Source organism: Manacus candei, unplaced genomic scaffold, assembly GCF_025592945.1.
Source record: "Manacus candei isolate 608988 ecotype Guabito, Panama unplaced genomic scaffold, ASM2559294v1 h1tg000050l, whole genome shotgun sequence".
Taxonomy (NCBI): domain Eukaryota; kingdom Metazoa; phylum Chordata; class Aves; order Passeriformes; family Pipridae; genus Manacus; species Manacus candei.
This window is the reverse complement of record NW_026138098.1, coordinates 3,826,461-3,852,794: the sequence shown is the minus strand read 5'-3', so window position 1 is coordinate 3,852,794 and position 26,334 is coordinate 3,826,461. Positions and strand designations below refer to the sequence as shown.

The following is a 26,334-nucleotide window of genomic DNA, read 5'->3' as shown; positions in this document are numbered from 1 at the left end:
AGATTTTCCAGCTCTGATCCCAGGCCACCAGAGCTTTTCTGGCTAAATGCTTCCAAGCCCTTTGGACAGACCCTTCCCACCCTGCTTTGTCGAGGTGGAGTTGCTCGGGAGGGTGATCTCTGGCTTCTCATTAGGGATGTGGTGACTGGGCACTTATTACAGCTGTGATTCCAAGCAGCCCTGGAAGCAGCAGCCACTGTCAAACACCACTTTGCCCAGATTAGGCCATTCTCACTGGTAACACCTCTGGAAATGCCCCACTGTGTATCCATTATCTCTAACAATTCTGAATACGGATTTGTGCAATATTTTCAGGCGTAGACAAAAATTGACTTTACTCACAGCTGAATATAGATGTTAAGGGGAATCACAAGTAAGTCCTACGTGTGAAAAGTAAGGAATGCCTCTATATTAAATTAAAAGAGCTTTGAATTGAAATGCTCCAGAGAGAATAGGGAAGTTAGTAGCCTCCTTTGTTCCTGGGCAATCTCATCTAGTGGGTGGCATCTCTGCCCATGGCAGAGGGTTGGAACTAAGTGGTCTTTAAGGTCCCTTCCAACCCAAACCATTCCATGATTCCATGATTCCCATCACATCATCTGTATTCACAGTGTCTGCAGTGAGCAGGCAGTAGGAGCAGCTGGTGTCAAACTGCCCAAACTACTAGTAACTTCTGGGTCCAAGAACCACGAAAGCACTTTGGAAAACAACTGCCTTTAACCTGATAATGAAAGAGGTACACGGGGGAATTCTGTAGCATCAGTTATGGAAGTGTTAGAAATGTCAGTTTAACCAGACTTTCAGACCTGTATTTAAGAAAAAACCCCAAAACAATTCATGCAGTTGGGTTTGCAAAGTTGGGAGAACACACTGAAAAATTAAATATATTGAGGAACTAAAGATAAGTATATTTATTGTAATGCCAGTGACCAAGCATTTTTCTTGAAGAAAATCAGTACATTTTGTTGTATAATACATGACTGGAAAATTTCCTTCCAGAAATCTCTCCTTGTGGTCTCCTAGAAACCTCTCCTTCCTAGAAGTCTCTCTCTTACTCTCCCTCTCATTATTATTAGAACATCTGTAATAAGCTATGTACTACCTACACACAAATTCCTGAGCTAAGCACAGAATTCCCTGTTTTCCACCTGGGGATTGTTCAAGTAGGACCATGGAGAGAGGGGCAAGGATGACCCAAGGCAAGGAGCAGGCAGAGAGGGAACTCAGAGGCCTTCTACTGTCCCTGCTTCTGGCAGAAGAGTTCCTTTGGAAGAGACATGACCACGGATTTTTGTGTTCACTGTGGAACATGTGAGTGTCACCTCCTGGTGGCAGCAGAGGCTGAGAGGTACTTGGCAGTGTCTTCTGGCATTGTCTCTTCTTGGCCAGCCAGTTCCACGCCATGCTCAGAAAAGCAATGAAAGTCAAGGTACCCACGTGTTTATCAAAATAAAACAAACAGGTGATCTATTAAATGCCTCATCAACCCACTACGTGGTCAGGTGAGCCAGGAATGATTGAGAAGAATTGCTTTGGTCCCACTGGCCTCTTAGGAATGAGATCAAAGTCTGATTTTCAGCAGCTTTACAACTCACAGGCAGACTAGACGTCAGGCAAAATATTTAGTGGGTCAGATCCTCCTGAAGAAAAATTGATAATGGGGTTCAAGCATCACTAGGTCTCAACATGGTTTTTGTTTTTCAGTGTATCAGCTGAAGTCATCTTGATCAAATCTTTACTGCACTTTCTTGACATGGAAAACTCATGTTCTGGGCCTTGTTTCTGGCAGTGTAGTCAGTAAAAGTTTCTGGGAAGATAATGATGTGTGCAACTAATTTATGAGCTGCTTGTGACAGGTTTGCTTTAGCCTCTAAGTTGGCATCTTTACCATTTTATTCACAGGAGCTGTTCTGTGGTTGCTGTGATTCATGTAGCCTGTAGCAACACTACTGTTGCTTTCCACTGCAGCACAAACACTAAACTCTGTTTCTCCTGGATTTCCCCCTTCAAACACTAAAGAGTTCCCAATCTATCTTCTTTTTCAAGTTGATCATCTCATTTTCTGTGTTCTGTGTAATGCCACAGGGAAAATTGTAATGGAAAACGTGGCATTCCATGGGGCTTAGGCACGCTGGAACACTGCAGAGGGATTTCAGCAGTATTCAAGATTTGTGCTTTTCTACTGAGTAGCCTCTGACAGACTGAAAACACTTTCAGTAAAACCAGATCTATTCACAAGATCAATACAAATACAAGATTTTACTCCTTTCTACACATGGTGATTTGTTATAGTAGCTTTGATCATTGAAGTTATTTTACTGCTACTGTTTAAAGGAAGAAGCCTTAAACTTTTTTTTTTTTTTTAAACAAGGAGACAGTATACAGAGTTACATAAACTTTGCAAAATGGGAGCCTTAAAAAATGTCAGGCTTGGTATCTGTGGATCTTTAAGAATCTGACATAACAGAGAGTCAGGTGAGTTGAAACCCTGTCCTCTCAGGTGAGGTCAGTTCCGTGATGATGTCCCAACATCCAACACCTGTGCAAACATCCCTTGTGTGGTGTTTGTGCCATTAGATTGACAGCTTTCCTTATCCTCCAGTCCCTTCCATGGAACTACCCCAAAAGTCACAGGAATCAGTGAATGGTATAAATGCTGCATTTCACTGAAATTGCCCCAGAAGAGCCTTGGTTTGAAGAATCATAGAATCAATCCTAGAATGGTTTGGGTGGGAAGGGACCTTAAAGACCATTCCTGCCATGGGCAGGGAACTCTGATAGAAAAGATGCAGAGGGCAAAGAATGGATTACATTGTTTTATAGTTTATTTGTCCCTTCTAAGGAAGAGCCACATGACAGTTTAAGTGTAGGTGCTTTCTGTCAGGATCTTTCTGCTTACTGAAGATTCCTTCCTTCTGGCAGTATGCTCTCCATATTTCCATATCTCAAGCTGTGTGATTTTTGAAAACAATTATTCTGAAAGAAACTGTTTTGAAACAACGGACTTGAAAGAAAAAAAAAGTCTTTTGTCCTAACATGTATCAAGAAAGCCTTTAATTTTCTGAATTATCAGGTGTTCTAAAAAAAATCTAAGGATAGTTTTTAAAGTCATAAATGGGGAAGTCCAGGAAGTGACGGCAGGTCACCCTGAGGTAATGGCAGGTGATGCAATAGGTTACATTGCTAATCTTTCACCACAGTGATGCCAAGTTAAAGCCTGACTTGGTGGGAGTATTATGTAAGATCTTCAGCTTCAGACCACAGCAGCCCTGAGCAGCTGAGTGCTCACCATTTAGCAAGGTGAGCACTTGAGCAGCAGAGCTGGTGGGGATGTGTTGTGGTAGAATTTTGAGAAGAGTTTCCCAGCTCCTGAGATAAAGTGTATCCAGATGTTCAGAGCTCAATCCTGAGATTAACCAAATTGACAAAGTATTTATTCTTGTTGCCCAGTTGGATGTATTTATGTTCATTTTCCTGTGGGCTCTCACGGCAGTTATAGCTGCCATCTGGGTCAGATTTTGAAACTCTGGAGAGTACATAAAGTAGTTGTCTTTTCCAGAAATCATTGTCCTGATAAAATCTAAGAAGGAAGACTGGAAGTTAGGAAGCACAGTGTCTGCAGGATCCAAATCAAAATACATTTGTACAAGGAAGTAGCAAGGTCACATACGAGGCACTTGAAAGCCTGAAATTTAAACTGAGTCTCACTCCAATTTTCTTTGGACTTTATTTTACCATTTCTGAGTTTCATGCTAGAAAATGCCACTCATAAAGCTCTTTTAAACAGTCTTGGGACATCTGAAAACTGTTTATCCCAAATTCTCTCCAATTTGTGTCCTCTCGGCAGCGCGACACCCAAAGAATGTGACGCTCACCAGAAATGTATGTAGAAAGGTTCTTTCATTTAATTAACTACAAGTTCAAGAAATAAAAGGGCTTATAATTTACTTTTAGGTTTCACATAGAAATAAAATGTCTCATGTGGAAGGCTCTGGACGTAGGTACTGATGAGCTGCAAAGGAAAATAACAGAATGTAAGTTCAAACATGGGGAACAATGCCTATCAGAAGACAGTAATTTAAACTATTTTCATTCTATGATTCAGTTATCCATGCTGTCAACTAACAGAGTGTCATGGAAATCTTTGTAGAATAAGCCAATATACAAACTGGAGTGGATAAGTATTAACTATAGCTCAAGGTTTATACTGCAATAGAAATATCAGCTATAAGGGTTGTTCGTGGTGCTTTAAGCTGGGTTAACTAACACCCATCATATAAAACAGCATTATTTTGAGGGGGTTGTGCTATGCTTTGCCAAACTATCTTGAAGGATATGAACTAAAAAAGAAATCTCTAACTGAACTGGAGGCAGATCTGCTTTGCGTACATTAAGATTTTTTGCTCCGCTGCTCTGACACACTGCACTGTGAAATATTCCAGCTGTGACGCAGGAAGGGCTAAAGTTACTCATCCTGCAAGAAATGTCTTATTGTAGAATTGTGCTGTCAGTGAATAACCAGAATAACACAACCATGGGCCATGGAAAGCCATTTTTCTACGTAAGGCACTATGAAAAATCTGCATGAATTCAACTCCCACTTACGAAAATGAAAGCGCACAAGTAGAAAATTCTTGAAGTCACCCATCTTCCCATTGTAGTCTTATCACCTTCATCTTCTTCTTGGGTCTTTTCCAGACACATATTTTCAAAGAGGAAAACCTGCCACAGAAAAGCCTTCCCCCTGTGTAGGACTGGTAAAACACCAGACATTTTCTAACAGTGGGCAAACCAAGGAATGTCACGTGGCTCATGTCCCCACGTTCACACATGTTGTGAGGGTCCCCTCAATGTGTGTTGGTATCTCATCAGTCCTTGCTCAGGTGACACAAACACCTGCAAGGTTGGCCTGTAGAGTATGTGACAACATCACACTCTTCTCAGAAGGCTGTTCAGTATGAAGGACCAGCTGTCACAGAATTACAGAATCATAGAATATCCTGAGTTGGAAGGGACCCACAAGGATCACTGAAGTCCAGCTCCTGGCCTAGCACAGGACAGCCTCAGGAATCCCACCATGCCTCTGAGAGAGTTGTCCAAACACTCCTTGAGCTCTGTCAGCCTTGGGGCCGTGACCACTGCCCTGAGGAGCCTGTTCAGTGCCCAGCCACCCTCTGGGGGAGGAACCTTTTCCTAATGTCCAACCTAAACCTCCCCTGACACAGCTCCAGCCATTCCCTGAGATCCTGTCACTGGTCTTCACAGAGAAGAGATCAGTGTCTGCCACTCCCCTTCATGAGGAAGCTGTGGGGTGCTATGAGCTCTCCCCTCAGTCTCCTCTTCTCCAGGCTGAATAATCCAAGTGACCTCAGACATTTATCAGATGGTTTCTCCTCCAGACCCTTCACCATCTTTGTAGAATCCTTTGGACACTTCCCAGTAGCTTTATATCCTTCCTCATCAGACTAGGACTGAAGGTTGAGTTCCCCAGTAAAATATACTGACTGTGAGGTTTGCCTTCAAATCTGCCTTTAGCTCAGAAAAGCATTTTTAAAATTTTCTGCTGAGTGGCAGCACAGTTTCACCAACAGGATAAAGGGTGAAGTCTACTACCCTTGTGGCTTTGCTACGGATGGGAAGAGGGGTGTGACTGTCCTCCTGCCAGCGCTGTCGATGTGTATTGGTTTTAGCTAATTATGAACCTGCACCTCGAGCTTCCTGACTTGGCAAAACTCCATCTCCAGCCTGCTGACTGGTCTGGGTCTCGCTCTGAGGTGAAGGACTCTCCCATGCTACTGAAGAATAGAACACTGGTGCCCTGGGGCTGAACATCACCTGTTGAGGCACTCTGGACACTTCCTGCAGCATTCCTAAGACAGTGTTAAACTCGAGTGAGGGTTCTGCAACCCTGCCATGGCACTGGGGCTTCAGCAGCATCCAGGGCAGCACGTGAATCCCTGGCACCCACTGAACTTGTGCAGCTGAACAGAAATACGAGGCCAAGGCTGTAATTCCCTTGTATATGCCCTGCCTCTAAATAACCACAGTAACTGGGATGCAATTCCTCAGTCTCTTCACATGCCTAATTCCCGACGACTTCAATGAGCGTTTCTGCCAGAGACAGAGCTGCAGAATTACTCCTAACAACTGGCATGACTTAACTTGTTTCTTCTTATAACTTCATGGTTTACTCACATGTCAAATTGTATTCTCTGGATAAGCAGAATGGATATAATAACCCTCTTTCCTCAAGTAGGTCAGAGTTTTCATCAGTTCTGTAGGGCAAATTACTGTAATATGTGAACATCATGTATTCTCTTTTCCATATTTTGGGTACTGTCAAGTGGAGTCTTTTAGGTATTTACCCTATCCAAAAAAACCACCAGGTGCTGCTTTGATGTTCCTCTTGCCTTTGCCTCCTGTGACCATCCTGGTGTTGCAGCTCAGTAAAGTCCATTTCAGTGTTTATTGGTTTTGATTATTGTGTGTAATAAAAGTATTCCTCAGTTTCTCTAATCTCTTCTCCTCCTTTAATGGCTGCATCGCTGGTCCAAAATTTGTGTTCACAGACACTCCTTTTCTAACAGAAGCCACCATTTTCCTTTTGCCTTTTCTGTGTTGTTTGCAGGTCCTGCCCAGAATGAGCATCCATGCGCTCGGACAATGATTCCCCAGGAGGAAGGGGAGCCTTGGCCTCACCTGCCCAGCCTCAGGTGGATGGGACAGAATTGGGGTGGCCAGAAAAGGCACGAACACATTTCTGAGTTCTGAGTTAGGAAGAGAAAATAACAAGACTATGGAAATCTCCTGCACTTGGAAGCTTGTGGTGCTCTGGATTAAATCTTGCATTTATAATGTTAATATTGTGGGCGAGGGGTGGTGGTGGAGCAGTGCCAGGGGCGGGGTCGGACGGGGCCGGCCTGGGGGTCGCACAGGGACACTGCCCGGGGGTCCAGCAGTCCCACAAAGTGTGGTACAAACACTTCTCTGGAGGTGTGAGCTGAGTTCTGGACAGGGCGGGGCGGCTCGGGTGGGCAAAGGCAACCTCCTGCTGCTGCTGGACCGGTTTTCAACCGAAGAAGAGAAGGGGATTTTGCCCACTGCTTACGGAGCACGATTTTGGGGCTGAATGGTTGCCGGGGAGGTGCATCACAGCAACGTTCAGAGGGTGCCAAATGCTGGAATTTGGGTCTTTGCAATGGCTGCTCGGTGAAAACTTTGGGCAGAGGGGAGTCACGGCAGGTGTGCTGTCCCACACTCGGAGGGCAGGTGGGGTCCCTTCCAGGTGTGCTCCCGGCGAGCAGCCACCTGTCGCCGGCCGGGAGGGTGGGAGCGGCGGGTGGATTTCTTGGCCGCGCCATCCTTCGGGAGCTGCAGCCCAGGAATGTGTGTTTTCCAGCGCTGCGGGCTCCTGGCATTGATGGGTACAGGACAGGGAACACAGGGGTGCAAAAGGGGTGGCACGTGAGAAGGGGAAGTGTTTCTCTGAGCGTGTTGTTACAAGTGACCCGGCCCTTTATGAGGACTGTTTTATTGTGGGTGTCGTGGTAAATGGTTCTTTATGAGGGCTGTTTTAGTTCCGTTTCCGAAAGGCTTTGAGGGGAGGAGAGAGCTGACGGGCAGTCCGTTTCTTGAATGAACCAGATGTTTCATCACCAACACTGTGAACTTCCCAGAAATTCCACGTCCGCGCTTAACTCAGTAAAAGAGGCAGAAAAGAACTGAGTGTGCATTTATTAATAAAGCAGGTTATCCGAGGGGGGAAAATTACTGTCTTCGTCTGCTGTACTCCCCAAAGGTCTCTGACAAGATCAGTTCAAACAGCGAACATGCAATTTTGGGGTTTAGGCTTTTGTTTTCACTTCTGCCTTCTCACACTTCTTGTAGTGTGTGCTTGCCATGAAAACTCACTCTGCCCTGAGAATTCCATGCTTTGCTGTAAAACTTTATCCCCTCTCCTGGCTGGTTCCCCCTGCCCTTTTACTCTTGCCCTTTCCCCCTCAATTTCACTGGCCTGTACATCTTAAAACATTTAACTGTTTGTTTTTCTGGCCTCTTGAGAAATATAAATTATCAACTACCATAAATAATGAACTTTTTTTTTTCTTTGTGCTTTGGTACAGGGGACTAAAAATATTTTTAGAACACTTATTTTTTCAATGTCTCAGTGAACACTGAGCCACTGAGCAGTCTCATTGTTCTGGGTGATATTTATTTTATTTTTACACAGAAACAGTATGGCCTGAGAAAAAAATCAACACTAATATTTTAATGGTAATATATCCAACATAATTATGTATAAAACTGAAGAAAAATGAAGCATGTAGCAGTAGCAAAAAGTGTTTTCTGTTTATAGAGTAAAAATTGTCATACGAGAGGGAACATTTTTTTTTCTTAACATGAAAACCCCACTCGATGGCACTGAAATATCCTTTTAGAAATCCTTTGACTGATAGCCTGATTATTCAAATTTTTTAATCAAGGCTAAAGGAATTTATGAACCAGAGTATGAAGAATCCAAGGGACATAAAATTCTGACATTAGACAGGATGAGTTTTCTTTCTTTCTGTTTATTTTACCCAATCTGCTCTTCACTGTCTAGTTTATGATTGTCTTCATTATCTTTATGCAGTTAAATATCTGGAGACTTTGTTTAAGGGAACTTAATCAGTACCAAATTATATCAAATGCTTCTTAGAATATGGAACTGAACACCATTCCAATCCATAGTTTAGTTGCTGGCTAAGCTTTGTTCTCTTCCTGCTAGATTAAATTTAGTTGAATAAATTACAGCAAGTCTGTCTTTTAAAATGAAATAGAGGGTATAGGCTCTTCTCTCACTAGGGCATGGCATCAAAACTGCTTGGAAGTTTACTAATACACAGTAGCAGACATTATTGCTTCAGTAAAACCCAAGAAATAGGCTGTGTATTTATAAAGACTCTTTTCTGGGATTTCAGCTGTATAATAAATTATTTACAGGTAAAATCGATCACTTTAAAGCTACTTCTTCCAGACAAGTAGATGTTGGCCTTTAAATACTCAAGGCATTAAGTGGGAAGAAAGGAATCAGCTCCCATTTCCCGTTTCCCTAGAAACTTTAAAGATCCTTGGCTATTCAGGCTGCCCAATTTATGGGAGTGACCATATGAGTGGTGAAAATGATAAAATCAGGGAATTACTTTATCAGCCTGGTTGAAGAAATGCAGAGGGTCTATAGTGTAGTGTAACACATCCAGTGTCTCAAAACTGAAAGTATTATGCTTTCTGATACAATTTTAGTAAAAAAAACCCAAAGGAAATACAAACCTCCTGCAGGTGACAATCTCATGTTGAAAATCATTCAGGCTCTACACATAGCAGGGTGACTGGAGGTGACTATGAATGTCTGGATGCGCTTTGAGAAACGTGAGTATATAACAAACAAAATTATGCATTTCTCCTCTTTACACCAGATATCACAGAATGGTTCAGGTTGAAAGGGACCTGAAAGATCATCCAGTTCCAACTCTCTGACATGGGCAGGGACACCTTTCACTAGACCAGGTTGCTCCAAGCCCCATCCAGCCTTCCAGAGATGGGGCAGCCACAGCTTCTCTGGGCAACCTGTGCCAGGGCCTCACCACCCTCACAGGGAGGAATTTCTTCCTAATATCTCATCTGTCGCTAGGAAGAAATTCTTCCTAATATCTCTGTCAGTTTGAAGGCATTCCCCCTTGTCCTGTCACTGCATTCCCTTGTAAATAGTCTCTCTCCATCTTTCTTATGGGCTCCCTTCAGGTACTGGAATGCTGTAATTAGGTCACCCCAAAGCCTTCTCCTCTCCAGGCTGAACAATCCCAGTTCCTCAGCCTTTCCTCATAGCAGAGATGCTCCACCCCTCTAGTGACCTTGGTGCCTCCTTTGGACTCACTCCAACATGCCCATGTCTTCCTGTGCTGGGGACCCCAGAGCTGGATGCAGCACTGCAGGTGGGGTCTCACCAGAGTGGAGCAGAGGGGCAGAATGAGCTGGGACCAAGTGTAGTGCTCAAAACAGTTGGGTCACTGCTTATTTTCAGCCTTAAAATTTTAGGGATTTCACAAAAAATCATAACTTCAATTAGAAATAAAGGGGTTTCAATAGCTCCTAGATAATAACTGCCTCTGGACTTAAGAAACTGGGCACAGTACAAATGTGTACTCATTCAACAGCCATGACTCTGAAATGTGTTTTGCAATTTAGCCCCTAAGGCACCACCTTTTGGTGCTTTATGCTCTCCATCCACCTTTGGCAGCCAACATAGGGCACTTTGTTGGCAGAATTAGGCTAGTAGGAGACATAAACATATTAGCAAATTGAGCCTAACTCTCTGTGTGATTATAAAGAGCACAATATTATCTTTTCTCCTCCCAGCCCTCGCTGCATCAAGCTGATTGCACATCAGGGAAATTTTTCTCCCAAGGCATAAGCAGTGCTGCTCCCTGACATCCAAGGTTTGGGTAATTTGGTTAGAAGATATGACAAGATTCAGGAATATTTTCAAATGAGGGCTTGTTTAGTGCAGGGAAGATATGCAAATTCTGTGCGTCAACTGGGATATTGTTTTCTTTGTGGAAGAAATAAGCTCTTTTCCAGCACGGATAAATTTGTTAGGACAATCTATGAACAAAGAGCAAGAGGCACCCAGAATTCATTACTGCTAAGACTGAGGGGTTTTTTTTTTTCGCTTGGTGGGGTTTTGTTTTGTTTTGTTTTGTTTTGTGGGTTTTTTTCCTTCCTGTTGGTGTGGGTAAGACAAAAAGCGAAATACTCTTGTTGTTCTGCTGTACTCTGCTCTTGTGAGACCCCACTTAGAACACTGTGTCAAGCTCTGGGGTCCTCAGCACAGGAAGAATATGGACCTGTTGGAGTGAGTCCAGAGGAGGCTACAAAGATGATTATGAGGATGGAACACCTCTGCTATGAGAAGAGGTTGAGAGAATCGGAATTGTTCAGCCTGGAGAAGAGAAGGCTACGGAGAGAACTTAGAACCCCTTCCAGGACCTAAACGGGTTACAAAAGAGCTGGAGAGGGATTTTGGACAAGGGCCTGGAGGGACAGGACGAGGGGGAACACCTTCAAACTGAAAGACTGTATGTTTAGATCAGATTAGGAGCAATTTCTTTACTGTGAGGGTGGTGAGGCCCTGGCACAGGTTGCCCAGAGAAGCTGTGGCTGCCCCATCCCTGGAAGTGTCCAAGGTCAGGTTGGACGGGGCTTGGAGCAACCTGGGCTAGTGGGAGGTGTCCCTGCCCATGGCAGGGCATGGAACTGGATGATTTGAAAGTCCCTTTCAACCCAATCATTCTGTGATTCTCTGATCCCATGGGAGCAACTTGCAGCTGCCAGCAGAGTTACCACCACCATCCCAACACAGTTCCCATTTCCTAGTCCCTCTCAGTTTTTACTCAGTGCTCGCCCTTTCCTGCAGCACCTTCCCCGACGGGGCCAAGGGCTGGTGACAGCGACCCGAGGGTGCTCGGGCAGGGCCTGGGGGGCTTCACCTCGCCGAGGTTTGTGGGGGTTCTGTGGCCACAAGGACTGTTCCTGTGCTGGTTTTGGCTGAGGTAGAGTTAATTTTCTCCACAGTGGCGAGCGTGTTTTGGACAGTCCCCGGGGGCCATTCGGCAGAGCGGAGCAGAGCCCCCGCTCTGAGGGGCGGGGAGAGCCCCCCGCAAAGGGCCGGGGGCGGGGCCGGACGCGGGGGCCGTGGCTGTCAATCATCCGCAGCAGCCAATCGGCGGGCGCAGCGGCGGTGACGTCAGGCGCGGGGCGAGGAGAAGTGACAGAGGCCCGCGGCCGCTGCCTCTTTTTCGCCGCGGGCCCCGGCACCGGCAGCACCTCCGGCAGCACCTCCGGCTCCAGGTACGGCCCACCCGGCCCTCCCTAGGGGGACATTCCCGCCTCCCGCGGCCCGGCAGGCTGCGATCCGGCCCCGTCGCGCTCCCGCGGGCGCTGTGTCGGTGCGGGGAGCGGGGCCGGTGACAGCCCCGTCCCTCCGCTGTGCTGTGTCAGGCCCGCGGTGCTCCAGCTTTGCCTCTGCAGTGTCTTCGACGTTGGATTTGGCGGGGGGATGGCGAGCGGGATCTCCTGTTTCACTGCTGGGTTTATTGCTTTTTATTTTTTTTTTCTTTTGCTGGAGAAAAGGAGGCTCGGGGGGACCTTCTCTCTCTCTGTGGCACCCTAACAGGAGGGTGGTCGGGCTCTGCTCCCAGGGAACAAGGGACAGGATGAGAGGAAGCAGCCTCAAGCTCTGCCAGGGGAGGTTTAGGTTGAACATCAGGAGGAATTTCTTCACAGAAAGGATAATTAGACATTGGGAGGGGCTGCCCAGGGACGTGGTGGAGTCATCATTCCTGGAGGTGTTTAAGGAGAGACTGGACGTTCTGATCTGGTTGACAAGGTGGTGTTGGGTCATAGGTTGGACTTGATGATCTTGGAGGTCATTTCCAACCAACCTGATTCTGTGATTCAGGATTGTTCTCTGCCAGTTTAGGTCCTGAGCTGTTCCTGATGTCTGCAAAGGTAGCTTGGCATGTCCACACTGCTGTCCCTCCTGCTTGTCCCCTGGAACATTCACCCCCTTTCATTCAGCTGGTAAAGGCAGCGGTGTGGCACTGATTCCTCTCTGCTGTATCAACATGACTGTGACTGTTTTTATGTATTTGACAGTATCTGCCATTTACCTTGGGGTGTGCTTCAGTGTCTGTCAGGGTTGGGGACGTACAACCATTCAATTTGCCTGTGCAATTGCAGGCACTGGCCCCTGTCTGGATATTCTTGCTCAACAGCTGAGCAGAGTTGTTCAAGTTTTCGCAGCTGTGCTTTGGGTGATTCTTCTTTTCTGATGCAAGAGCTTTTCCACTTGGTGTAATTCCCTGGCTTCTGATTCCTGTATTGCCTGCTGCAGGGCACAATCATATTTCTCACTTCCTCATGGTTGGTGACAAGATTAGGTTTCTTCATTTGGTTTGTTTATTTTTTTTCCTTATTTTGCCCCTCCTCTTTCCTGAAATTTCGGTTCATCTTCTCTTGTGGATCATCAAAACCAGATTTTTCTCTGCCTTTTAACTTCAGAATCGTCTGTAATTCCCAGCTTCACTCAGCCCTACTCCATGTAATCTCCTAAACCTTGGATAAAATGGTGTGGTCTCACTAGCACAGTTTTCAAGGCATTTCTATTCATGGAGGGGAAAGCCCTTTTAAAAAATTCTGATTGCTATTTTCCAGCCTCTTTGAAAGAAGTAAAACAAGAACCTCAAACTGGGGATCTGTAATTCTTCATGCAGAAAGGTACCTCTCTGATACAGGGCAGATGAGAGTTTAGTTTCTTTACATCCATTGTTTCAGGAATGTCTGGGAAATCTGCAGAAGCTTGTGACAGGATTAGCTGCTCTGCCATGGAGGTGTGCCAGGCTGTCACAGACCAATTACATTTTAGCACTTAAGCAGGTTGCAATTTTGTGTGGTCAGAATTTTTTCTTGCACAGAGAATTATTTGTCTTTTTTGTTTGCAGAATCTTTGAATAACCATCTTGAAAAGTATTAACACAAATGTCTAATATTTAACAGCTGGAAACATGCCCAGAGCTGTGCAGCTGCTGTTCATCTCCTGCTGGAATGGAGACTATTGACTCTTCCTAAACTCCTGGATTTTGGTAGTTGATTTTAGTAGGTGGAGAAAGTAGTCTTTTGGCTTTGGTTAGAAGTGAGGAGCAGCAAAGTAATACCTGAGGAGTTTGCTGAAAGAAATGCCTCTCTGTTCAAGGGGACACATCCACGGTGCTGATCTTTTCCAAAATAAATCCATGACTTAGCACTTCTGTCTCTGCAAGGAGCCTGAAATAACAGCACCCTTGTGTAAACCATCCTTGTGTTCTCTTGTTGGCATTTAACACCTATATTTTGGTTAGGTTTTATGATATGCTTTGGTTGGGTGCTGCAGCAGTGTCAAGGCTGCTCAGCTCTTCAGTTTGCTGTGGAGTGTGATACAAAGGAGGCTGCATTTCATACTCAGAGTACTTATTGTAATCTGTGATCCTCCTTTAGGGCTTAAACCATTTGGCAGTTTATAAATGTGATGTTCTGCAAGACTAGAAACTTGAGCTTTGAGAGCTGTTGGTGGCTCTCTGCTGTTCCCTGCTGTGAGGAGAGTTTGTTTGGACAGCTTTAAAAGTGCCAACTCACTTTTTCTTCTCTGGGATGTATCTTTGTGTTGTCTGAGGTGCAGGCACAGAGAAGAAATCCAAGTGCATTTGTCTCATGAAACCCTCAGATTATCATGGGTGGTAACAGTACAAGGTTGTATGTTCAGGGAAAAATGCTGAGTTTACTAAGAAAATAGAGAGTGCTCTAATAATCATTAATATCTGACATATGATTACTTTCCATCTCTTTTTTGATCACAGAATCCCAGAATGGTTTGGGTTGGAAGGGACCTCAAAGCTCATCTTGTTCCAACCCCCCTGCCATGGGCAGGGATACCTTCCACCATCTCAGGTGGCTCCAAGCCCCATCCAACCTGGCCTTGGACACTTCCAGGGATGGGGCAGCCACAGCTTCTCTGGGCAACCTGTGCCAGGGCCTCACCACCCTCACAATAAAGAATTTCTTCCCAATATCTCATCTGAACGGACCCTCCTTCAGCTTAAGTCCATTCCCCCTTGTCCTGTCCCTCCAGACCTTTGTCCAAAGTCCCTTTCCAGCTCTCTTGGAGCCCCTGTAGGCACTGGAAAGGGCTCTAAGATCTCCCCAAAGCCTTCTCCTCTCTGAGCTAAACAGAATGATGGTCTTAAAAAAGTATTAACACTGAGTGCTTTATATAGTTGGCAGCATTTTAAAATCCAGAATGCAACATTTTAAAATCCAGAATGCAGTTTATGTAAAAAGTTACAAATTTTGCTTCTTAAAGCTGATCTCAGTTAAAACTAATCAATCTTTTATCACATTTGTTAATATTATCAGCTAAAGGTGATTTGTGTCTGGTGCTTCTTCCCAGAATTATATTATTTACTTTCTGATTTTGTGACAGGGTTGGTCTTACAGTAGCCTTTGGCAGAAAAAAGGCATTTCAGTAGAAAAAGAAGTTTGATGAACTTAACTTTCTTATCGTAGTTTATATTAGTAAACCAAAATTAAGGCACAGTGAAAAAAGAGCTCTTACAGGAAAAATGGTGTAACTAGTTCATAGACTCGGCGAGTCACACAGCTTAGTTTTCTTTCTGTTTCTCTGAGAGTACATTAAAATAGAAAGAAAATACTAGCTTGAACTTAATCCCCCATTAATTTATACTTCACATAAGCTTTCTTGCTTGAGTTGCAGAAGAGTTGGGAAACCCATAATCCTGGCAGTAAAACCCCTTCGGTCACACGCTGCGTTTCGTCCGAGGCGTCGTTAGTGCTAATTATTAACTGTCTTTATTTCCCCCCCTCAGATCTATATCAGAATACCTGAGGTCCATCATGTTTTCCAAGCTGAGCCGCCCCCAGAGCGTTGCTGTTCTCTCTCGAGGTCTCCACGCATCCCTGAGCTCTGCTGCCTCAGTTGCTCCCAAAAAAACCGTTCAAAGGCCCGTCTCCTCTGAGTCGATCTATGAACGGGAGGCTAAATATGGTGCCCACAACTATCACCCGCTACCTGTTGCTCTGGAAAGAGGGAAAGGTATTTTATTTAGGTTTCCCTGAGTGTTGTGGAGGAGATGTATCTGTGCAGGTGGGATGGGATCAGTTTCTGAACCATTGTTGGGTGTTTTTTTAGGGTGGAATTGAGATAATCGGTGAAATAAAGACAGCTAATTGTTGGTTAGAGAGCTGGATCATTATGCATAAAGCCATCTGATAAAATGGTGATGTCTCTAAAATATTTTATCTAAATAAAGGTCAAAGTTCTGATAATCTCCAGAATAACTCAGCAGGAAAATTGTCAAGCAACTTTGTTTCTTCTTTTGCCTTGTTTGGGGAGGTTTAATGTTAATATGAACATGAAAAGGTGCATTGGAACCCTATTTAAGTCCTTGTGTACTGTTCCTGTGTTATTGCTTAATTTAAATTTACTCTGGTCTTTAATTATGTTTAAGGGGCTTTTTTGTCCTGTGAGTTTATGTTAAAATGCTATCAGCATAGTGATCCAATAGTTTCTCTTTTTCAGGGCACATTTTGACAGCTCAGAGCCTTCAGCCTCTTGAGTTTTGAGATTATTTGGGTTCTGTTGATTTTGTTCTTTATTTTATGACCTCCAGTTAATTCTCTTACAGAAGTTTTCTTCTCTATCTACCTTTTAGTGCCTAAAACAGAGACTTGGAGGGGAGGTAATAGTCTGCTATTACTAACTCCATGGAACGGCAGCTTTATATTGGAAATGCTTATTTTTTTTTGTTTCCTTATTTATACCGTACTAGTTTTGTTGCTCATGATCTCTTTGTCAACTGATTATTTTCTAGAGGCCCTTTCAGGAATGCCCTCAGGGATAGAGAGAATACCATTTAATTTGGCCAGGTTGTGTTGTAACCCTTAGTTTATACCATTTAGTATTATCTCATGTCATCTTTTATTTTGTGTGTTGACCATATGTTTGTTTTCCCAGGTGTTTACGTGTGGGATGTTGAAGGTAGAAAGTATTTTGACTTTCTGAGTGCTTACAGTGCAGTTAATCAAGGTCACTGTCACCCAAAAATCGTGGATGCTCTGAAAGCTCAGTCTGAAAAACTAACCCTGACATCCAGGGCGTTCTACAACGATGTACTTGGTGAATATGAGGAGCTCGTCACCAAAATGTTCAATTACAACAAAGTTCTTCCAATGAACACAGGTGAAGAAATGATTTCATTTCCATTTTATTTCTTGTCTGTGAGATTCAGCAGCTGTGTAACATTTGGTACTGCACTGATGGCCTCTCTCATGCACAGGAGTGATCATGGTGCTGCTTTGTGTTTCAGGAGTGGAAGCTGGAGAAACTGCCTGTAAACTGGCTCGGAAATGGGCATATACTGTGAAAGGAGTCCCAAAATACAAAGCTAAAATTATTTTTGCAGGTATGTTAAGTGTTAAAAGCTGATCAACCTCCTTAAAACTCTGTGTTATGAGTTGAGGCATTGAGGAGGAAGACAGCTCTGGACACTGGATTGATGAGAGGCAGCCTGAAGTCACGTGGAAAGTACACTCAGTCCTCCACGTTCTTTTAACCACTTGAAGCTTAGTATCTTTTTATTCTTAACTACTTGTCTTTTATATAACTTTTTTGTGAAATCACTCCTCAAATTGCTGCCATGCCTCTCATAGGTTGCACAGTAGGGTTAAACCTGCTTCCCTCTTAGGCTTCACCCTACCAGTGGTTTTCTTTGCATCCTTGAAGTCTTCCAGAGATTGACATTAACCCAATAAAGCCATATTGGAGTCTTGATCATATAATGAAAGTAAAAGCAGTATTGCTGAAGTAAATATTTGACCCTGATTCTCTGTTGAAATAGTTCCTCCCTTTACCTGCCTACTCTGCTTGGCTCCATAACAGGGAGAAGTTACCTGCCCCTGAAGAGACTGTTGTGCTTAGCTAAATAAAAAAATGGAAAAAAACCCATATATAATAAGAAAATCTGATATATATATATATATATATAGTGTTCTTTGGTTATAGATAAAATATTCTCGTCAGTGCTAATGTTGTTCAGTGATTCTGTATTTTATTAAACCTTTCAGAACAAAGCTTACTACTTAAATATTGACCTTTTTCCCTGAAGTTGCTACAGCTGCAAATACTAGTTTTAACTTCTGGTACATATAGTACTTGAACCATAAGTGCCATTAGGCAGCATTTGTAAATTACAATTCATAGTTGAATATTGCATTATGTTTTCTGGGACTGAATAGAGATTTTTTTAAAATTTCTTCTGGGAGTTCTTTGAACAAATGCACTTCTCTGTCCTTTTCTTCTATATATATTTTATTTTGCTCTTCATATGTAAGTGGGTTTTTCTGGGTCTTTGAAATGCACAGAGTGTATTTTCTGATTTAGGCTTAGTGGCAGCTTTATTTTTAGGACTTAAATTAGGAGTGGTGTTCATTTTCCCTGCTATATTTAATAAGTAATATTTACATAAAAGCTGAACATCTTCCTTAAAAAGATGTTATCTGACTTATTTTCAATTTTTCAGACTACTAACAAAATTTAAGGAAATTATTTTGAATAAACTTACCAGGTCTTAGAGTATAATTTTATTTTGTTTTTTTATATATTCTTTTGATATAGCAACACGGTATATTTATGACATCAATACAAAATGCTAACAATTAGAAGAAGGATGATAATATGCTCATGTTAGATAACTTAAAATGCAGTAACAAATGGAAAGTATGATGTCCTTTAAACTGTTCTGGCTCTTGGTCAGTTTTGTAACAATCCCCCTCTCTTTTTTTTCAGCTGGCAACTTCTGGGGCAGAACAATGTCTGCCATCTCCAGCTCTACTGACCCATCCAGCTATGATGGATTTGGGCCCTTCATGCCAGGTTTTGAAGTGATCCCATACAATGACCTCCCAGCTCTTGAGGTATTTGACAATTTTATCATTTTACAATGTCTCTTTGGTAAATTACAAAGCAAATCAGAAGCTTATCCCTTTGACACTAAGATAGATACATGTATCTAGATTTATTTAAGAAATATATATGTTATTGATGTGCATAGGAAATGTGTGTAAATTCTGCTTTGGTTTTGATTTTCTGTTTTGCTTTAGGGTGTTACAGAAAAACCACATGGTCTGTTTCCTCTCACATCTCACTAAGATGTTCAAGGTACAAATGAAGAAAAACAGATAAACCATAATGGAATTCAGATCAGTAGCTTACGTTCCAAAAGTCAGGACTTGATTTCTGAAACTAATACCTTTAGCTACTTTTCTCAGAAATGCTGTGCATTCCTCAATGACTAGATAACTGAAAGAGAATGGGTTTCGATTGGATATTTTGAAGGAATTCTTGGCTGTGAGGGTGGGGAGGCCCTGGCACAGGTTGCCCAAAGAAGCTGTGGCTGCCCCATCCCTGGAAGTGTCCAAGGTCAGGTTGGATGGGGCTTGGAGCAACCTGGGCTGGTGGGAGGTGTCCCTGCCCATGGCTGGGAAGTTGGAACTAGATGGGCTTTAAAGGCCCTTCCCATCCAAACCACTCTGTGCTTGTATGACTGGAATTCACACAGTTGAAAATAAGTATTTCCATTTCACAGTATCCTTAAAACCGTGCTAGGCTGGTGTTTCACTTAAGCTACTGAAATGCCAGGGATTCTGCATTTCCCTGGGTTTCCTGAGTTTTATCCTGTCAAACTGTTGGAGAAGGTTGACCTTGATTTGTCTAAAATTTTCCACCTTCATAATGTGGGTTTATATATTAAAGGGTATATTGGGCTTGGTGGCAGCCACGGGGTGCTGGAACTGGGACCTGGGAGGCAAGAGGATTCCAGCCAAATACAGATAGTCCTGAAGGGCTTGGAATGTTGGCATTGCCACTTTTGTCATAGAATCACAGAATGTTTTGGATTGGAAGGGGTCTTAAAGATGGTCTTTTTCCAATCCATTACCTGGGAACATCATCTCCGTGAGCAAAAAAGTTTTGTTGGTTCTGCTTCATACAAGGGGGTGGGCTGTGGAGATTGGAGGGATTGTAGGACAGAGTTGATTGTCTCCTTAGAGTTTGGTTAGGATGAAAACAAAGGTCTCTCAGTGTTTTAGTTGCAGTGTGGAAAAGCTTGCTCAGGTTTGAACCTACATCAGGGTGCCCATTGTGAAAGGCCTGTAAGTGTTTAATGGCTTCATTAGAGCTGAATCAATTCTGTTTATGGGGCCATACTGAGAAAAGCTGTAGTAAATTCATGCTGGGAATCATCACATCTCTTGTGTCTCGTGGACTTCTAAACCTTTTTGAACTTGATAGTGCAAGAATGTACCTGTGGACTTTGCTCTAAGGTAAAATTGTTCTGGAGAGGCTCCATTCTTTTTGTTTGAGGGGAGAGTTGAGCAATTGTTTGTCTTGTATGGGGTCATGCAAAACTGAGGGTATTTCTGAGGTAATTTATGGACTGATCCGATAATCTGCTTATCTGAGTCTGCAATTTTTAAGGTTTGCACCTTCCCAAGTGAGCACAGCAGCTCATTTTACAAGGCAAATAGTGACATTGTGTTGGAACTGAAATGGCACTCAGGGATAACTGCTTGACATAAATGCCATTATCGTGCCTTAAGGAAAAACACTGGGGCTAGGATTAGGTTCTGCTACATGTATTTTCCAAATTTGACCTGAGTAAAGGCTTTTTCTTTTTGTCTTTCCCACTTATATGTCCATTTTTACAGCGGGCCCTTCAAGATCCCAACGTGGCAGCTTTCATGGTTGAACCAATTCAAGGGGAAGCAGGTGTGGTTGTTCCTGACAAGGGTTATCTCACAGGAGTGAGGGACCTCTGCACAAAACACAATGTAAGGAATTCACTGTAATAACGTGGTTTAAACATTACTGTGTTTACTGCTGTATCTTATAAGGTCATCCTTATATACTAGGTGTAGGACTTCATATATGATTTAATAATCTCCTTTTATTTCAGTGGAATAGGGCAGGGATATTTCTTGTATTTCCTGCTAATACCTTACCAGAAAGTACTTCTTAGCAATGCACATTTTTCACTATTTCTTGCCACTGTCACTGGTTTAAGTCACTGATGAATGTTCTTGAACTGCATTTATTTTAAATTAATTTAGCTTTTAATTTATTTCTCACATTCTAAGTTTCTTGAGACCAAAGCAAATTACTGCAGTAATTAATAATTACCATGGCTATTAGGGGCCCTTGTTGGTGGAGTGCATAAGTGCCAAGAATTTGTAACAGTAGTGGGTCACAGAGTGAAACACTGAAGAAAATGGTTATCAGTAATCTCTGATTTAAAAATCAGTGGTCTCTATTCCAACAGAATTCAGTCTTAATTTGCAAGTGCTAGTCATAATTCAGAGGAAGGTATTGACATATTATTAATAAAGTTGTCTTTATTATTGTTGTGATACCTCAAAAAAAGGAGAGCTGTATTGTTTGAACTGAGTTAGGGATGGGAGTGAAACTCATTGTCTGATCTCTGCTCTTTTTGTCTCTCTGAAGGTTCTGTTTATTGCTGATGAAATACAGACTGGTTTAGCCAGAACAGGGAAAATGCTGGCTGTTGACCACGAAAATGTGAGACCTGATATAATTCTTCTTGGAAAGGCCCTTTCTGGTGGCTTATATCCTGTGAGTAACAAAGAGATACCAATAATCTGAAATAGTATCAAATTATTCAAACATTTGTTGAATAATGATTTTTTTAGTCATTAACACTGAAAATCTACCAGTTGGAAGAACAATAACTCTGATATTTGTTGTGCTTGGAATTTGTCGTTTACAAGATTAGCTATGATTTATGACCAGACAGCCCAACCTGTGAGAGATACATAATAAAGCAGTGGAATATCTAATACTACCTTTTTAGCTGAAATGACTGTTTTTCTGTCAGGAAAATAAGTGTCCAGTAGTCAGCTTTTCATTATGGAATTTCTGGTTAGTCTTTTTTACTCTCTCTGGAGAGTGAGTTTATCACAGCCTTGCTGTGATTAGTTTCTAGATGAATTCTGTAGAGTATAAAATACTAATATATATTAAAACACACATTATGGAGCTGTTTTGGAACAACTGGCATGATTTCATGTGTTTGGCATGTCTGCATGACTGATTTTATCCTCTTGGAGTGACTTAAATTCCTGCTGATTAGGCTGGAAACTACAACATGCCTTGAACTATTTTGGCTGATTAAAGGTATTTCTGAGTTGTTAAACCAAGTGTTGAAGCTTAAGGTCTTGAAATAATATTCAGTTTGGAGAAATGCCTCTCTGCTGTAGTTGGGAGTTACATGTTACCACTATATCTAAGTGTATTTAAGGGATTAATTAGGGGATTGCCAGATCTTCTCTTCTGTATACAGAACTGAGAATGTAAATGTAATTTATTACCATAGGCTAAAAATTTCCCGAGCCCTGGGGAAAAGTTTGATTCAGAGATATTAAAGTTTACTGTTTTAAATATGTCTGTAAGTGAATTTGCTGACCTCCCCACTTTAGGTCTCAGCTGTACTGTGTGATGATGAAATCATGCTGACCATTAAGCCTGGTGAACATGGATCTACATATGGAGGAAATCCATTGGCTTGCCGTGTGGCAATGGCAGCACTGGAGGTTTGTGTGTCCTGATAAAGCTTTGGAATCCAAAGAAAAAAGTGTGTCACACTGACATGATCTTTGCTTAAATAAATGATATTATTTCTTATGCTGGGAGTATCAGTCCAGCTTTAAGTACAAATGGAAAATTGGCAGTGGTTATCTGCACAGATCACAAAACAAATTCTAAAGTTTTTGTTGGAAGTGTGTCCTAATTCCTGTGTTCTTATGGTCTTAATGTCTTAAATGTCAAAATAAAATTTATATAAAGGGAGTTTCAGGGCACTTATGTAAATTTGGTCAAATAGCTTCACTAAGTTCATGAAGACACTTTGAAATTGGATTATATTGGATATACCAGCAGAGGCTGCTCTGTGAGCCTGATAAAATGTGTGTGCTACTGGAGCTCAAACAGAAGCTAAAATGTCTTGTCCAGAGCGTGTAGTTTAATTATTCTGTGACTGCCTAATTGACTACATGGGATGCAGGTCACTCAGAAAGCCTCATCAGATCTGGGGAGATTAAGAATCTTTAGGGCTTTACTGTTGACTTGCAAATAACTGCAAATGGCAGTTTTGAACAAAATTTCAAAAATATTATTGTTTCTTGTAAAAATGAATGAGTAAAGGCTTGATACCAGTCTACTGGGATATGCAGCCTTTGCAGTGACACTGGCTGCAACAGCTTTTGTATCTCAGTAGCTGTAATGTCATTTACCCTTCCAGCATGGTACATAAAACAAATGTGATGCCCTTCAGCTGACTAGATCTGACTTCCCTTTAGGTAATTGAAGATGAAAACTTGGCAAAAAATGCAGAAATAATGGGTAACCTACTAAGAAATGAGCTCATGAAGACGCCGTCCAACATTGTAACTGCTGTGAGAGGAAGGGGGCTGTTAAATGCAATTGTAATCCGGGAAACCAAAGGTGAGGAAATACAGTCAACTGCACCATCACAGCATGAAAAAGTACTTTTCAGCTTAAATTGTAGGTGGGAGATGGTATATAGGCATCATGTTTGTGTTCAGATCTTGGCTATAGTACTGTAGTACCTACCGAAAATTTATTCAAGTGTGTGCTGTTAAAAGTAAGTGGTTTTAATTAAGGCTGAACAATTTTTTAAAAATCATTTGAATTCTTTTGTGATTTGATAATGTTCAAACCTGATGGTGAATCTGCCTCTCAACAAATAACCCTTTTGTCTCCTCATTGGAAGAAAACTGGCCACATTTGGAACACTAGTTTTTGCCAGATTATGGAAGGATTGGCCGAGGTTGGTTTTTTTCAGGATGGTTAGAATAGTACAGTGAATACAGGAGGGTACAAGGAAGAAAAAAGTTAATGACTGAGAGTATGTTTCTAGGGATTAACACCTTGAATTTATATCAGAAAACTGGATATCAAGGCTCTTTATCAAGGGATAAAGTGCTGTAGGGAGGTGGTGTAATTTTCTAAGACGTGCACATGACGCACTGAAATCCAGGTTGCACAAATCTAACTTTGGCTGAAGTCCTGTCCAGATGTTCCTTTACCTCCCCTTTTCGTGGCTCCCCTTTTTTAAATGTATTGCTGCATCTAGACAAGCACTGAGCTGTGAAGGGACCAGAACTCTCTGTGTGCTGGAGGCAGACCTGTGAGACAAATCCCCAAACTTTGCAGCAGTTCCGCTCAGTGCAGATTCCAGGGAGCTGCTCGGAGTGACTCCATTTGTGAACACACTCCATCTCACTGCTGGATGGCAAACACAGAGTCTGGCCCCACACACCACGTGCTGCAGTTGTGACACCACTTCTGCTGTGGTGTAAATGCCCTCAGTGTCCTGTTCTCTCTCCTGTGGTTGCAGACTACGATGCCTGGAAGGTGTGTTTGCGGCTCCGCGATAACGGACTCCTGGCCAAGCCCACTCATGGGGACATCATCCGTCTGGCACCACCACTGGTGATTAAGGAGGATGAAATCAGAGAGTGCATCGAAATAATTCACAAGACCATCCTGTCTTTCTGAAAAACGTGGCTTTTACAGTCTGTCTGCTGACTGCTCCGAGGTGCTGTGCTGAAATGTGTGCGATGAAGGCCTGCTCTTGAAGCAATCATCTCTCGTTCCTTTTATCTAAGAGGACTTGTAGCTGTATCTTTAAATTATAGTGGCTTGATAAAGAATGATTTTAAAGAATTTCCAGTCTTGGAATACTTGGAAATAAAGTGGTGAGGCGCTGTTCATCTGCTACTGAACAGTCGAGTCAGAATGTTTGAGGGGAGATATCTGTAGAAATGTGCTTAATTGCTGAAAGTCCTGGCCACAGTTTAAATTTTGATTTATATCTATATTTTACTAAGGGTTGTCTTGCACTCTCATGTCACTCTCCAAAAACATTTGGCATTTTTGCCCCACGGCGAGATGTCTGTAGGAAGGAAGCACTTGTCATTATGGATGAAATTTGTGTTTCTCATTTGTAGCTTGAAAAAAACCTCTAATGCTGAAGGTTTGACAAACTGGGTGTTATGCTGGTGAACTTGAGAAGCATCGAGCTGTGTTCTGTGTGTACAATATTTTGATTGTATGACAAGAGATGCTGTTTTCAAGCCTGGCCTCAGTGTTCGGCTTTGCAATCTTGTAAAATAAATCTGAGCATATATATCTGTTTTTACTGTTACAAAACTTTCTATGATTGGGATGGATGTTTATATTAAAACATACTTTGCATTAAAAAAAAAGTTAACATGCAACTAAGATACTCAGTCTATTCAAAAAGCACAAAGCTTATAGAAACTTAGAGTTTGGAATACTTAGCTGGTTTTAGCTGAGACTAAACCCTGATTAATCACTGTTAGTGCAAAATGTTCCCTTTGCTGAGCATAGGGGTTAAATACAGTCACATGTTCATAGTGGGAAGTGGTAAATAATCCCTTGGTGTTTTAAAGGCAGCTTAGTTCATGGAAGTGAACCAATCTGCTGGTTGGCTCTCAGAACCATTTACCCTCCCCTTGGTTTGGGTGAGACAGAATGATTAGTCATCTGTGGGTGAAGGAAGACTGATTTCCATTTGGAAAAGCCTCATTGTTGCAAGGGGTAATGTGTCACTGGGACTGTTATTCTTAGGAATAAGAAAGAAATGCTGTGGGGTGTTGCTGAGGAAGTTTGACATTTCTGAGAGCTGTGCTTATGGAACCTGATTGGGAAGGAGGGAAATAACTGAAGGAAACCTCAGTGTAAACAGCATTTGGTCTCTGAAAGGGCTCCAGCAAAAGGTAAACCCCCAAACTCCTTGGCAGCCTGAAAGTTTACTTTTTTAGAGTAATAGGGCTGGCAAGGATGAAGGAGATGATCAGGTCTGTTCCCCTGCCCCAGTTACAGCTCTGTCAGTGTTTGCCTGATTGCCTGAAAGGGCTGGAGGGCAGAGGACTTCACTGTGTGTTTTAGTGCTTCCCTGCCCTTACTGGCAGCAAGTCTCCTACCACATCTGTCTGTTTTGCTGCCCATTGCAGTGTCCCTAAGGCCACAGAGAACAGGTTATTTTATTTTCCTTCCATGCAACAGCCTCTTACATACCTGAAGTCTGTTACTGTTCTTGTTTCAGTCCTTGCTCCTTCTCTGGTTAAAATTCTGAGTATTTCCTGAGAGACAATGTTTTCTAGAGCCCTTGCTGTGCTATTCCTGCAATTCCCTGCTCTGCTGTGCCCTCAAAAATGCTGGGTAGAGCCAGACTAGTTCACGTGGCTTGGATGCAGTACTGTGGTTTATGCCCCAGTATTGTGGGTTTTATTTTTTTTGTGCAAACTGCTTTGAAGAACAGCTTTGAAGCTGCTTCCCCCCATTTTTTATTTGTGTAATAGGCAAGAATTACATGCATGTAAAATTCTGCAACTTGCTCGACTGACTTGCATCCTCTGAGAGTATTTCTTTGGCTGCTGGTGATCAATTTGAGCCCTAATCTTGTCCAGCCTATTTTCTGGTTGCAGTTACTAGGCCAAGACTTTTCAGAACTGGAGAAATTTTTCTCCAGCAGGCCACTGCTGGATCTCTGGGCTTTTTGTTCATCTTATAGTTGCTTCATGAGTCCAATTTTTTTGCAAGCTTATGAAAATTGGGGTGTGTATAGA

At 42.6% G+C, this 26,334-nt stretch overlaps 1 protein-coding gene and 1 long non-coding RNA gene across 2 annotated transcripts in view; one reads left to right on the top strand and one right to left on the bottom strand.

Annotated features, from left to right (window-relative positions):
* LOC127477212 (uncharacterized) overlaps positions 1 to 26,334 on the bottom strand; it is a 629,249-nt gene that overhangs the window by 331,107 nt on the left and 271,808 nt on the right. The gene's annotated exons all lie outside the window — the stretch shown is intronic.
* OAT (ornithine aminotransferase) lies at positions 11,759 to 24,869 on the top strand. The gene is made up of 10 exons (XM_051801189.1): positions 11,759 to 11,886; positions 15,456 to 15,682; positions 16,604 to 16,828; positions 16,956 to 17,051; positions 18,434 to 18,561; positions 20,353 to 20,475; positions 21,146 to 21,274; positions 22,138 to 22,251; positions 23,017 to 23,161; positions 24,078 to 24,869. The coding sequence occupies exons 2-10, from the start codon at positions 15,484 to 15,486 to the stop codon at positions 24,236 to 24,238; spliced, it is 1,320 nt and encodes a 439-aa protein (XP_051657149.1). The 5' UTR covers positions 11,759 to 11,886; positions 15,456 to 15,483; the 3' UTR covers positions 24,239 to 24,869.

Bases quoted from the DNA above. Each gene is read 5' to 3' on its own strand.
- OAT (XM_051801189.1), top strand. From the start codon at position 15,484: ATGTTTTCCAAGCTGAGCCGCCCCCAGAGCGTTGCTGTTCTCTCTCGA. The intron at 15,683-16,603 runs GTATTTTATTTA...TTGTTTTCCCAG, and splicing joins TGCTCTGGAAAGAGGGAAAG to GTGTTTACGTGTGGGATGTT. The intron at 17,052-18,433 runs GTATGTTAAGTG...CTTTTTTTTCAG, and splicing joins AGCTAAAATTATTTTTGCAG to CTGGCAACTTCTGGGGCAGA.